Raw genomic sequence first — 10,039 nt, forward strand, 5'->3', positions numbered from 1 at the left:
GAGGCTGTGAGTTCTAGCCTGGCTTTAAGCATCAAAGACAGCTGGGTGACTTTGAGCCCCAACCACCAGGAGATGGTGAGTTCTAGTCCCACTTTAGGCATGGAAGCCGGCTGAGTGACTTTAGGCCAATCACCAGGAGATGGTGAGTTCTAGTCCCACCTTAGGCTGGGTGCCTTTGTACCACTCCGGGTCTCTCAGCCAAGCCCACCTCACAGGGTGGTGGTTGTGAGTAATATAAGAGGAAGGTGTGTTGATAAGTTCGCCTCTTATTTGTAAAAACAATAAGATGGGATAAATGCATCTCTTCCACTGTCATCAAATATAATTCATATTAATTCAAATATCTTAACTCAAATATTTACTATATTAACATCATCATGCCTCCACTTTTATTTGACTATAGTTATTTAAACGTCCTTCATCCTTAAATATACCAAGGTTTAATACATAACCACATGCTGGCATTTCCTTTACTTATTTGTAAAATCCTCCATTAACATTAAATCCTCAAATCCTGTTTTAGCTAAACATCCATAATATTTAATACCAAATTTTTCTAATCCTCCATGTATATAATTTATTATTATTATCCTTTCTTTATTTAACTATATCCTATATCATAACATTCTCCCCCTATTAGTTAAAACTTAACTGTATCTAGTTACGGTGGAAGAGATGCGCAAAAGCCTTTTGTAACCAGCTGATACACTTTCTACAATATGTAAAGGAGGAGTTGTTGTATGTTTGTTTTGAAAATAAATAAAAAGAAATCTTTAAAAAAAGATGGGATAAATAAATAAATAAAAGACAAATGCACCTCTGCTAATTGGGCAATCCAGCCGTTTTCCCTCCCATAATATCAGCGTTAAATGCCAGTTGAACGGGAAGAAATCTACAGGGGAAATTTTACATCTTAAAAGATGTAAAGATTGGCATCATATTCTGCTTTGGATCTGAAAACAGCAATAGCCCTTAGACTTATCTACCGCTTCGCAGGGCTTGACAGCCCCCGCTAAGCGGTTTAGAGTCGGCCTCTTGTCCCCCCAACAATCTGGGTCCTCATTTGACCCACTTCGGAAGGACGGAAGGCTGAGTCAACCTTGAGCCTGGTGAGATTCGAACTGCCGAATTCCAGGCAGCCGAAGTAGCCTGCAATGCTGCATTCTAACCCCTGCGCCACTGTGAGATGGGGTGTGTGTGTGTTTGAATTATGCGTCCTCCTATCTGAGTGTGATGCCGCTGAACTTTCAGCCAGGGGTTGCCGGCGCCAGCAGCAATAAGAAGACACACAAAAAATCACACACCGTATCCGTAAAGTTTAATCTGTCTGCTCGGGAAGACCTACAGAATACAATCGACAGAGAAGAGCCAGGAAGGAGGGGTGGGGGGAAAAAAGCAGAGAGAGAGAGAGAGAGAGAGCGAATCGAGTCATAAATGCAGGTCACAGGAAACCACACTGGAACTTCAAAACACTGAGCGTCCGTGGAAAGGGGGACTAGGAACACGGCAAGGCAGAGTTCAAAAGCCTGGTAAACCCACAATTCTTTCCTCTTTGTTACAGGCATACCGGTGGGGTGTGTGTGTGTGTGTTATTTTAAAGAGACACTCCTGCAGGGGGGTGTTACGCTCCGGAGACAGCTCCTAGGAGAGGAGTGGGGAACCTCCAGCCTCCTTCCCCCCCCCCCAGTTGTTGTGAAACACCAGTTCCAAGCAGGTTCTGGGTTCCAATTCTGTCTTCTTCCATGGAATCCTAGCGGCTAGCACAGTGTTTCCCAACCTTGCCCACTTGAGAAGACGTCCGGACTGCAACTCCTAGAATTCCCCAGCCAGCTTGTTGAAATCCGGACATCTTCAAGTGGACGAGGTTGGGAAACAGTGTGCTAGACCCATCCTAACCATCGCTAATTTGCACTGGCATCTTTTCCTTCGCGGTGATGCCGTCCGCGGTCACCTTTTGGGGACAAATTATTTCCCAACGGCTTGTCAGATACTGGGGAGAGACGGGACTGCAATCCGCCCTTCCCAGGCTATTCTCCAGATTTAGAAATAAAGCCGGAGTGGGAAGAAGAGGCAGGATTGGCCAAAAGGATTCACTTCCCTTGGAATTTAGCGGGAAGTTTTTTCAGGGCTCGTATCTGAACTGCCCAACAAGGGGGGATTTGGGGGGTGGGGGGCTTCGGGCAATAATGATGCCGCCCTTCCAGACAAGGTGAGTTGAGACCATCCCTTCATCAGGGCCTGACAGAATTACTGCTCGTCTAAGCTTCACTTTTCCACTTTCTTTTTACAATCCACAAACTCCCTTTTTTTTTTACAATTCCAGAAGAAGGAAAGAAAAATTAAAATTTCTTCTTCCTAAATCCCGCTTTTATTTCAGAAGAGATCTCCCCCTCCCAACTAAACAACCCCCCCCAATTGCTATGAGACCCCCCCCCTTCAAAGGTGGTATTTTGCGAAGCCCCGGATAAAAATTGGTCCAAATATTTAGGGTTACAGCTCGCCCGCAAAAATCTCACGCCGGTTGGGGTGACGGTTGTGTTGAAAACCAAGCCGCGAAGAGGAAAAACTTTCCCTGGTGCCAGGACCTTATTCTCGTCGGAAAGACATTGGCCGAGCGAGGGGGAGGAGTCAAGCGGGGAACTAGTCTGGAATCTCTACGTAGGCACAAAAGGGCGACGCCTGACCTTCTTGAATGCGGTTGAACCTTACTGTGTCTGACCAAGGCGCAAACTGGCAATCTGGGCAGATTCCTGTATTCTACACACCAGCAATGAAGTAGCTGATTGAACTCTTCAACCGGGAAATCTGGCTGTTCGCGCCTGGCAAATCCGCGACGACAAGGCAGGAGGAGCCCATCTAAGGTCCTCAGACCCTCCAGCTCTCCGGAACAAGATTCACAGACATTTAAGGAGGAAGGGAAACCCGAATCTGACCGTGAGCATCCCCAGGAAGGTCGGGGAGGGGTGTGTGTGTGATCCAGAAAGAGATGGGACAAGAGGAGGCCTTTTCGCAACTAGGCTCTGCTTGGGACACATGCCGGCCACCGGCTAATAACGAAGGAAACCCGAACCTACTGATTCTGAGACATCAAGGCAGGCAAAGAGAGAGACATCGGAGATGAGACATCAATTTCCGAAGGACAAAATAACGGAGGGTACACATCGGAATGGGGGCCCCTGGGGGAAGAGGCCTCCGGGCCAGGCGAGTCTGCTAACCCTTTCGTCCCGGCCTTTATAAATAAGTTTCACATCTAGCTCACAGTGAAGATGCAATTTGCTACAGAGAACATAGCCAGCTGCCACCCTGGGGCACTTTTAGTGGAGTCCAGCGTGGGGCAAAAGGGCTCTTTCGGGCTCCCTTCTAGTGGCCACAGTTGATCACGATGTCGTCATATTCTTCCTAAGGAAAGAAAGAAAGATGGGTCAAAGGAGGTGGATGCCTGCAGGACTGAGCTCGTGTGTGTGTGTGTGTGTGTGTGTGTGTGTGTGAAAGGCAGCATCAGTTTTGAGTTGCGCCCAAATTCCAGCCCACCTTGAATTCTGCTGATCTTTATCTACCACCAATTTGCTTTTTCTGTTAGTAGTTTGGATTCTTGTAGAGAATGTTAGCATGCAATCCTTCCTCCCTCTTTTCTTCCTTCCTTCTTTCCTTCCTCTCCCTCCATCTGACTCCTTGCTTCCTTCCTTTTCCCTGCCTTGATTCCTTCCTTCCTCTCTCCCATCCTGTCTGACTCCTTCTCTCCTCCCTCCTTCCTTCTTCAATTCCTTCCTTCCTCTCTCGTCTGATTCCTTCCTTCCTCCCTTCCTCTTTTCTTCCTTCTTTCCTCCCTCTCCATCTGACTCCTTCCTTCCTTCCTTTTTCCTGCCTTCCCTGCCTTGATTCCTTCCTTCCTCTCTCCCATCCTGTCTGACTCCTTCTCTCCTCCCTCCTTCGACTCCTTCCTTCCTTCAATTCCTTCCTTCCTCTTTCTCGTCTGATTCCTTCCTCCCTCCCTCTTTTCTTCCTTCTTTCTTCCCTTTCCCTCCATCTCCTTCCTTCCTTCCTTCCTTCCCTACCTTGACTCCTTTCTTTCTCTCATCCTGACTCCTTCCTTTCCTTTTTTTCTTCCTTCTTTCCTCCCTCTCCCTCCATCTGACTCCGTGCTCCCTTCCTTCTGCCTTCCCTGCCTTCCTTCATTTTTCCCATCCTGACTCCTCCCTCCCTCCCTCTTTGCCTGAGACGCCTCCCTCCCTCCCTCCCCTCCCCTCCCCCCCGAGTGCCAAGTGGCCCGCCTCACAGCTTACCTCTCTCTCTTACGATTATGATCCCACTCACCTCGCTGTTACTGTCCACACTTTCTTCGGAATCCCACTCCGGCTCCTCGCAGCCAAATTCCCGTAAGAGCTGTGGGATTTTTTGGTCAAGCCGGTGCATGGCGCTGTACATGGGCGTGTAGCCCACATACATGCGTGCCTCTGTGTCAGCTCCGGCACGCAAGAGGTATTCCACTATTTCAGGGCTCTGGGATTCCACCGCCAGGTGGAGGGGGCTCCGGCCACAACTTAGCTCCTGCAAAGGGGGGGGAAGGTAATGCAACATCACTCTGTATACTAAGCAAAATCAAGGCAGGGTTGTGACTTTCTCACCTGTTCTTCTACCTCTGGGTTTTGTCTTCATGTCCAGGCCCCTCCCTCATGGCTCCAGGCGGCCCCTCCCAGCCTGACATCCCTTCACCGAGGCAGGAGCTTCAGGGGAGCCACCAGATTGCAACATGATCTCCCTGACACAGACCGGGATTCTCGCATTTACCACAAACCCGCCTTGCAAACGGGCGGAGTTTTCGCAATCGGCGGGACTAGTTAAAAGTGGGGCGTGGTGACGTTTGTGGGTCAGCCGTGGGCAGGACCTGGGCCTTGTTTAGCCTGTGCAGTAGGCCAGGCTGCCACGTTAAACCTGGAATGTGGCCGATGTCACACCAAGACAACAACTGCTTGCCGACGGCTCAGTCGAAGGCGTCGTGCGAATCCCGCTTGGGATGCTCCCAGTTACAAGACGTGGGAAATATCCAGGCAACAAATTAGTGCCGTGCGCACAAGATGAGTTTCAAGCTCTCGTGGTTGAGAAATAGTTTGGCAACAATAACCTAGCAGAAGTGGTAGAAACTGTGGGCGGCGTTAAGAGAGGGATCAGCCTAGAATCCCAATTCGGGTACCAACTCCACTTGTGGCTACTGAGAGATTCTAGGCTAAATCCTCTTTTAGCACCGGCCCCCAGCTTCTGGCAACTCCTTCCCCTACTCGATTGCCCACCTCCTCACCTGACATCCACATCAGTGGTCAAAACTGACTGATGCTTAATAGGGACAGTCCTCGACTTACGACGGGTTGCTTAGCGACCATTCAAAGACACGACAGACCCCAAAAGATACCTATGACTTAGTCCCTGCGTTTTGATGGTCAACCCACCCCCCCATAGTCACTTAACCACATTTCATATGCTGGGCAACTGGTCTGTGTTTATGGCCATTGGCAGCATCCTACATAGTCACATGACCATGTTTTACGATGTTTTTAACAAAACCCAGTGTTCACTACCAGTTTTTGGTAAAAACGCCCCCAGAGCAAACAAGGGGTTTGTTTAACGCCCATGGATTCACTTAATGACCATGATTTGCTTAATTCCTGTTGCAAAATAAGTCATAAAATCAGGTTGGTCACATGATCATCTGTTTTATGAACATCGTGACTTCCGACCATAATGGGCATGCTGCACCGAGGTGGCGCAGTGGTTAGGGTACAGTACTTCAGGCCACTTCAGCTGACTGTTATCTGCAGTTCGGCGGTTCAAATCTCACCGGCTCAAGGTTGACTCAGCCTTCCATCCTTCCGAGGTGGGTAAAATGAGGACCCGGATTGTTGTTGGGGGCAATATGCTGACTCTGTAAACCGCTTAGAGAGGGCCGAAAGCCCTATGAAGCGGTATATAAGTCTAACTGCTATTGCTATGCTCCATTACAGTCATAAAGTGAGAACTACCTGTAATTATTATTATTATTTTTTGTACCTGATTTCTCCCCCACTTTTCTATTTGAATTTCTGGCATTTTTCCAGCTAACAACGAGGATCGCATCCTTTAAAATCAAAATGAAATTGATATAGGTTTTTTTTTTTTTTGGAGACTTCAAAAGCTTGGAAAACTAACCTGCCTGTTGAGATCAGATCCTGCAGAGATTAAGAGGCTGACCATGTCCAAATCTTTCCGTAGAATGGCCACATGCAGGGGGATGTAACCTGGCGGAGAGGCAGAGGGGGTTTGAGGAAGACACAAAAACAGACAAAACGAACAATTTTATGAGGTCAACCTGGGCTACAGGATGGAAAATGGAAAAACAACATGTCATTTCCATTGACCCGCAAACTTTAATCCGCCACGCTGGAATTCAAAATTTACCCTTCATGCAAAATAAATAACATATTGTTCCAATTCGGTTCAGATCCTTCTGCCAAAATTCTATGCAAATTTGGCAAGGAGGTAAATTTTTAACCACGCAGAGCCGTAGAAGTCAACAACCGACTTTGAAAAGGAGAGTAAAAATCATATTCTAAGAGGGAGGGGGGGGGGGGAAGGAAGAGACATATATCTTGTTAACCCCAAGGCTTCTCGTTGTAACAAACCACAACGGGACCTCATTTTATGCGTCGTTCGTATGGTGCATTTTTAAAAGAAGTCATTGTTCTGATTTTTTATATTTTGATGCACATTTTACATGCTGTTTCTGTGAATTTCATGCATTCATGCTGCACTGTGTTACATCGTAGAGGTAGTTCCCCGACTTACAACCGCAATTGAGCTCCAAATTTCTGTTGCTATGTGAGACACTCGTCAAGTGCCCCGTTTTACGAACTTTCTTGCTACAGTGGTGAAAGGAGTCCCTGCAGTTCTGAAGTTAGCAACACGGCTGTTAAGTGGATCTGACTTCCCTACTGATTTTGACTGCCAGGTCGCAAAAGGGGATCGCGTGACTTAAGAGACATTGCGACGGTCACAACTATGAGACCATGGTCAGGCATCTGAATTTTGAAAACATGGGACCACGTGGATGCTGCCAATGGTCGTTAAGTGTAAAAAACTGTCGTCAGTCACTTTTTTCAGTGCTGTTGTAACTCTGAACGGTCACTAAATGGATCGTTGTAAGCCGAGGACTACTTGTGCAAAATAAATAAATAAATAACAGTTAAACAAGGTTGGTTACAAGCCAATCTGTTCATCAACATATGGTAGAAATTTAACGTAGCTAAATTTATATTTGTGTGAATTTTGAAGGCATGACAGTGATCTCCCCCCACCACCACCACCAAGAGGACTAGAAACTTGTGCTCACAGCTCCCTCTCTCTCCGTTTACGACAGACTTCAAAGAAGACGGTTCTACCTATTTCACGGAGGCCCGCTTACCATCGTAATTGGCGCGATCCAGTTGGCCCTGGAAACGGTTGCCCTGACCGAGCCTTTGGTTGGCAAGCGGCGCCAGAAGCTGTTCAGCGCAATCCCGCCATCCCTCTCGGCACGCCAAGTGCAGGGCCGTGTGGCCTCCTTTCTCTTGGACGCCTAGCCCGGCTCCTGCCGACACAAGTTTGCCAACAAAGCTGGATGCCCCGAGGATGACGGCGATGTGTAGTGCGGTCTAAAGGAAGAGAAGGAAGGGTGAAACATTTCGCTCGAGACAAATCGACGGCTTTTTAAAACCAACTGGCTGGTTTCGCAGAGCCTGGAGCCTCGACTTACAACCGGTATTGGAATTTCCATCACTGATGGGAATCATTCAGTACAGGGAGTCCTCAACATACAACGGTTCATTTAGTGGCCGTTCAAGGTTGCAACGACACAAGTGACTCGTGATGACTGTGATTCACACTTAGCTTTGGCGTTTTCTTAAAATAAGACTAGCGGACTTCCAACTCCCAGAATTCCCCAGCCAGAATTTCTGGGAATTGAAGTCTGCAAGATTTTTAATGTTATGCTGGCTGGGGAATTCTGGGAGTTGAAGTCCACAAGTCTTCAAGTTGCCAAGGTTGGACACGCTTTGTGTAAGAGAACACCAAAACTATTATTTGTTTAGCAAAATTGTTGCCCCCCCCCCCCCCCCGGGCCTAAAAGGCATCCGATCTACTCAAAATCTACAATCCTCCTTGTTTTTATTGTACTCGGCTTTTAACCAGTGCAAATTCTGTTCTCAGGTCTGTCCCAACAGTCCTCCTAGTTCAGTGTTTCTCAACCTTGGTAACTTGAAGATGTCCAGACTTCAACTCTCAGAATTCCCCAGCCAGCATTCGCTGGCTGGGGAATTCTGGGAGTTGAAGTCCGGACATCTTCAAGTTGCCAAGGTTGAGAAACACTGTCCTAACCACTGCTGGGGAATTCTGGGAGTTGAAGTCTGGACATCTTCAAGTTGCTAAGGTTGAGAAACACTGTCCTAGTCTCACTTGTGAATTTTGGGACAGCTAGGACAGCTGAAGTGAAGCAAAGTGCTCCGCGGCCTCACCTGGCCAAGGTCGTTCTGAATATCCAGGTAATCTGTTCCTTGGGTGTATTGCAGAATAGAATCCAGGAAAGCTTCGTGTTCATGGATCACGGCCAGGTGAAGAGCTCTGGAACGAGAGGAAAGAGCAAACTTGGCTTAGAAAGGTTGAACTCACAAGTCGAAATTTTTTTCCTGCGGTATAGTTCTCGACTTACAACCATTCGTTTAACGACCGATCAAAAGTTACAACTTTACACAAAGTTACCCTTTGAAAAAAGTGACTTCGGCCCAATTTTTACACCGACCGTTTGCAACATGGCTACGGGATCAAAATTTGGATGCTTAGCAACTGATTCCTATTTATGACGGTCGCAGTGTCCCAGGTTCATGCGATCCCCTTTTTGCGACCTCCAGAGAAGCGAAGTCCACGGGGAAGCTGGCTTCCCTCAACCGTTGTTATTGTTACAGACTTAGCAACCGCAGGGATTCCCTTAAAAGGTCGTAAAAAGAGGGGGAGGGGGCACAACTCACTCAGCCAACATCTCGCTCAGCAGCCCAAATCTGGGTCTCGATGGCGGTCGTAAACCGAGGACTACCTTGTACAGGCAGTTAAATCCTCGGCTTAGCATCGCCATCGAGCCTGGACGTTCTGGTTAAGTTGTGCTGGTCCTTAAGCAGGTCATCAGGTGAGCCCACCCCCCCCAAAACTTTCAATTTCAGGGACCCCCCCAGTTGCCCCTCACCCGAGACACGGGGTACCTACGTGTCTCCATCCTCGGTGACGAAGCCCAGGACGTGTCGCAGCCAAGCCTCGGGGGCCACCTGGCTCTGGAGGTGGACGCCCCCCACCCCTTCCACCAGGTCGCCCACCCCCTCGTCGCCCCCCAGGGCCGAGTCCAGGCGCCCCTCTTCCTCCTCCTCTTCCTCCAAGGACTTCTGGGGGGCTCTGGGGTCAGAGGTCACTGGGCAGACCCCAGACCCCCCCTCGGCGTCTCCACGGACCCCCAGGCCTCCATCCTCCTGGAGCTGGACCAGCTGCCCTTCGCTGAGCGAGCCCAGGCCGCTGTCGCACCACTCCTCGCCCCCAGTTTCCAGCCTCTGCTTGGGCTCCCCGGCCTGGCCGGGCTGCCCCTGCACGAAGGCCATGGCTCGGGATGGGCCTACACCAGCGCCCCCGCTACGGGCAGCGGAGCCATCGCGGAGGCCGGGCCCAGAAGCCCCCCGGGGACCGACGGAACTCAAGCGGCCGGCCCGGCCGAGGATGCCATGAAGGGGAATTTCAGCGGCCCGGGGATTCCCCTGCCTGAACGTCTTATCAGGCGAAGAGAGGCATGCCGGGAGTTGTAGTGACGCTCCTTGCCGTCATTCTGCCCCCCTCCCTCCGCGCCTGCGCTTTAGAAAAGACGGGAGACGCCATATTTCCCCACCTCCCCGAGGCATGATGGGAAGTGGAGTCCTGCGAGTGAGGGCGTTTGTGTATCATTCGCGTCTTTTTTTCAAGTTCTGGTGCTTCCCTTCAGAACTTTCTCTCGTTTACGTCA

At 49.3% G+C, this 10,039-nt stretch overlaps 1 protein-coding gene across 1 annotated transcript; it reads right to left on the reverse strand.

Moving 5' to 3' along the window:
- Positions 1-1,301: 1,301 nt before the first annotated feature.
- NFKBIB (NFKB inhibitor beta) lies at positions 1,302-9,847 on the reverse strand. Its single transcript, XM_087728347.1, has 6 exons — positions 9,262-9,847; positions 8,520-8,625; positions 7,433-7,661; positions 6,181-6,269; positions 4,315-4,548; positions 1,302-3,399 (listed from the first exon to the last, which is right to left on the reverse strand). The coding sequence occupies exons 1-6, from the start codon at positions 9,642-9,644 to the stop codon at positions 3,361-3,363; spliced, it is 1,080 nt and encodes a 359-aa protein (XP_087584473.1). The 5' UTR covers positions 9,645-9,847; the 3' UTR covers positions 1,302-3,360.
- Between the last annotated feature and the right edge of the window lie 192 nt (positions 9,848-10,039).

This window comes from Thamnophis sirtalis, unplaced genomic scaffold (assembly GCF_051295495.1).
Source record: "Thamnophis sirtalis isolate CommonGarterSnake01/CBP01778 unplaced genomic scaffold, rThaSir2_p1.2 scaffold_13, whole genome shotgun sequence".
Lineage (NCBI taxonomy): Eukaryota > Metazoa > Chordata > Lepidosauria > Squamata > Natricidae > Thamnophis > Thamnophis sirtalis.

What these genes read in the sequence shown, in the direction of transcription:
- NFKBIB (XM_087728347.1), bottom strand. Translation starts at nt 9,644, where the DNA reads ATGGCCTTCGTGCAGGGGCAGCCCGGCCAGGCCGGGGAGCCCAAGCAG. An exon ending in GATCTGATCTCAACAGGCAG is followed by an intron (nt 4,549 to 6,180) that starts GTTAGTTTTCCA and finishes CCCCCTTTGCAG; the next exon opens with GAGCTAAGTTGTGGCCGGAG. An exon ending in GTGTGGACAGTAACAGCGAG is followed by an intron (nt 3,400 to 4,314) that starts GTGAGTGGGATC and finishes TTCTTTCCTTAG; the next exon opens with GAAGAATATGACGACATCGT.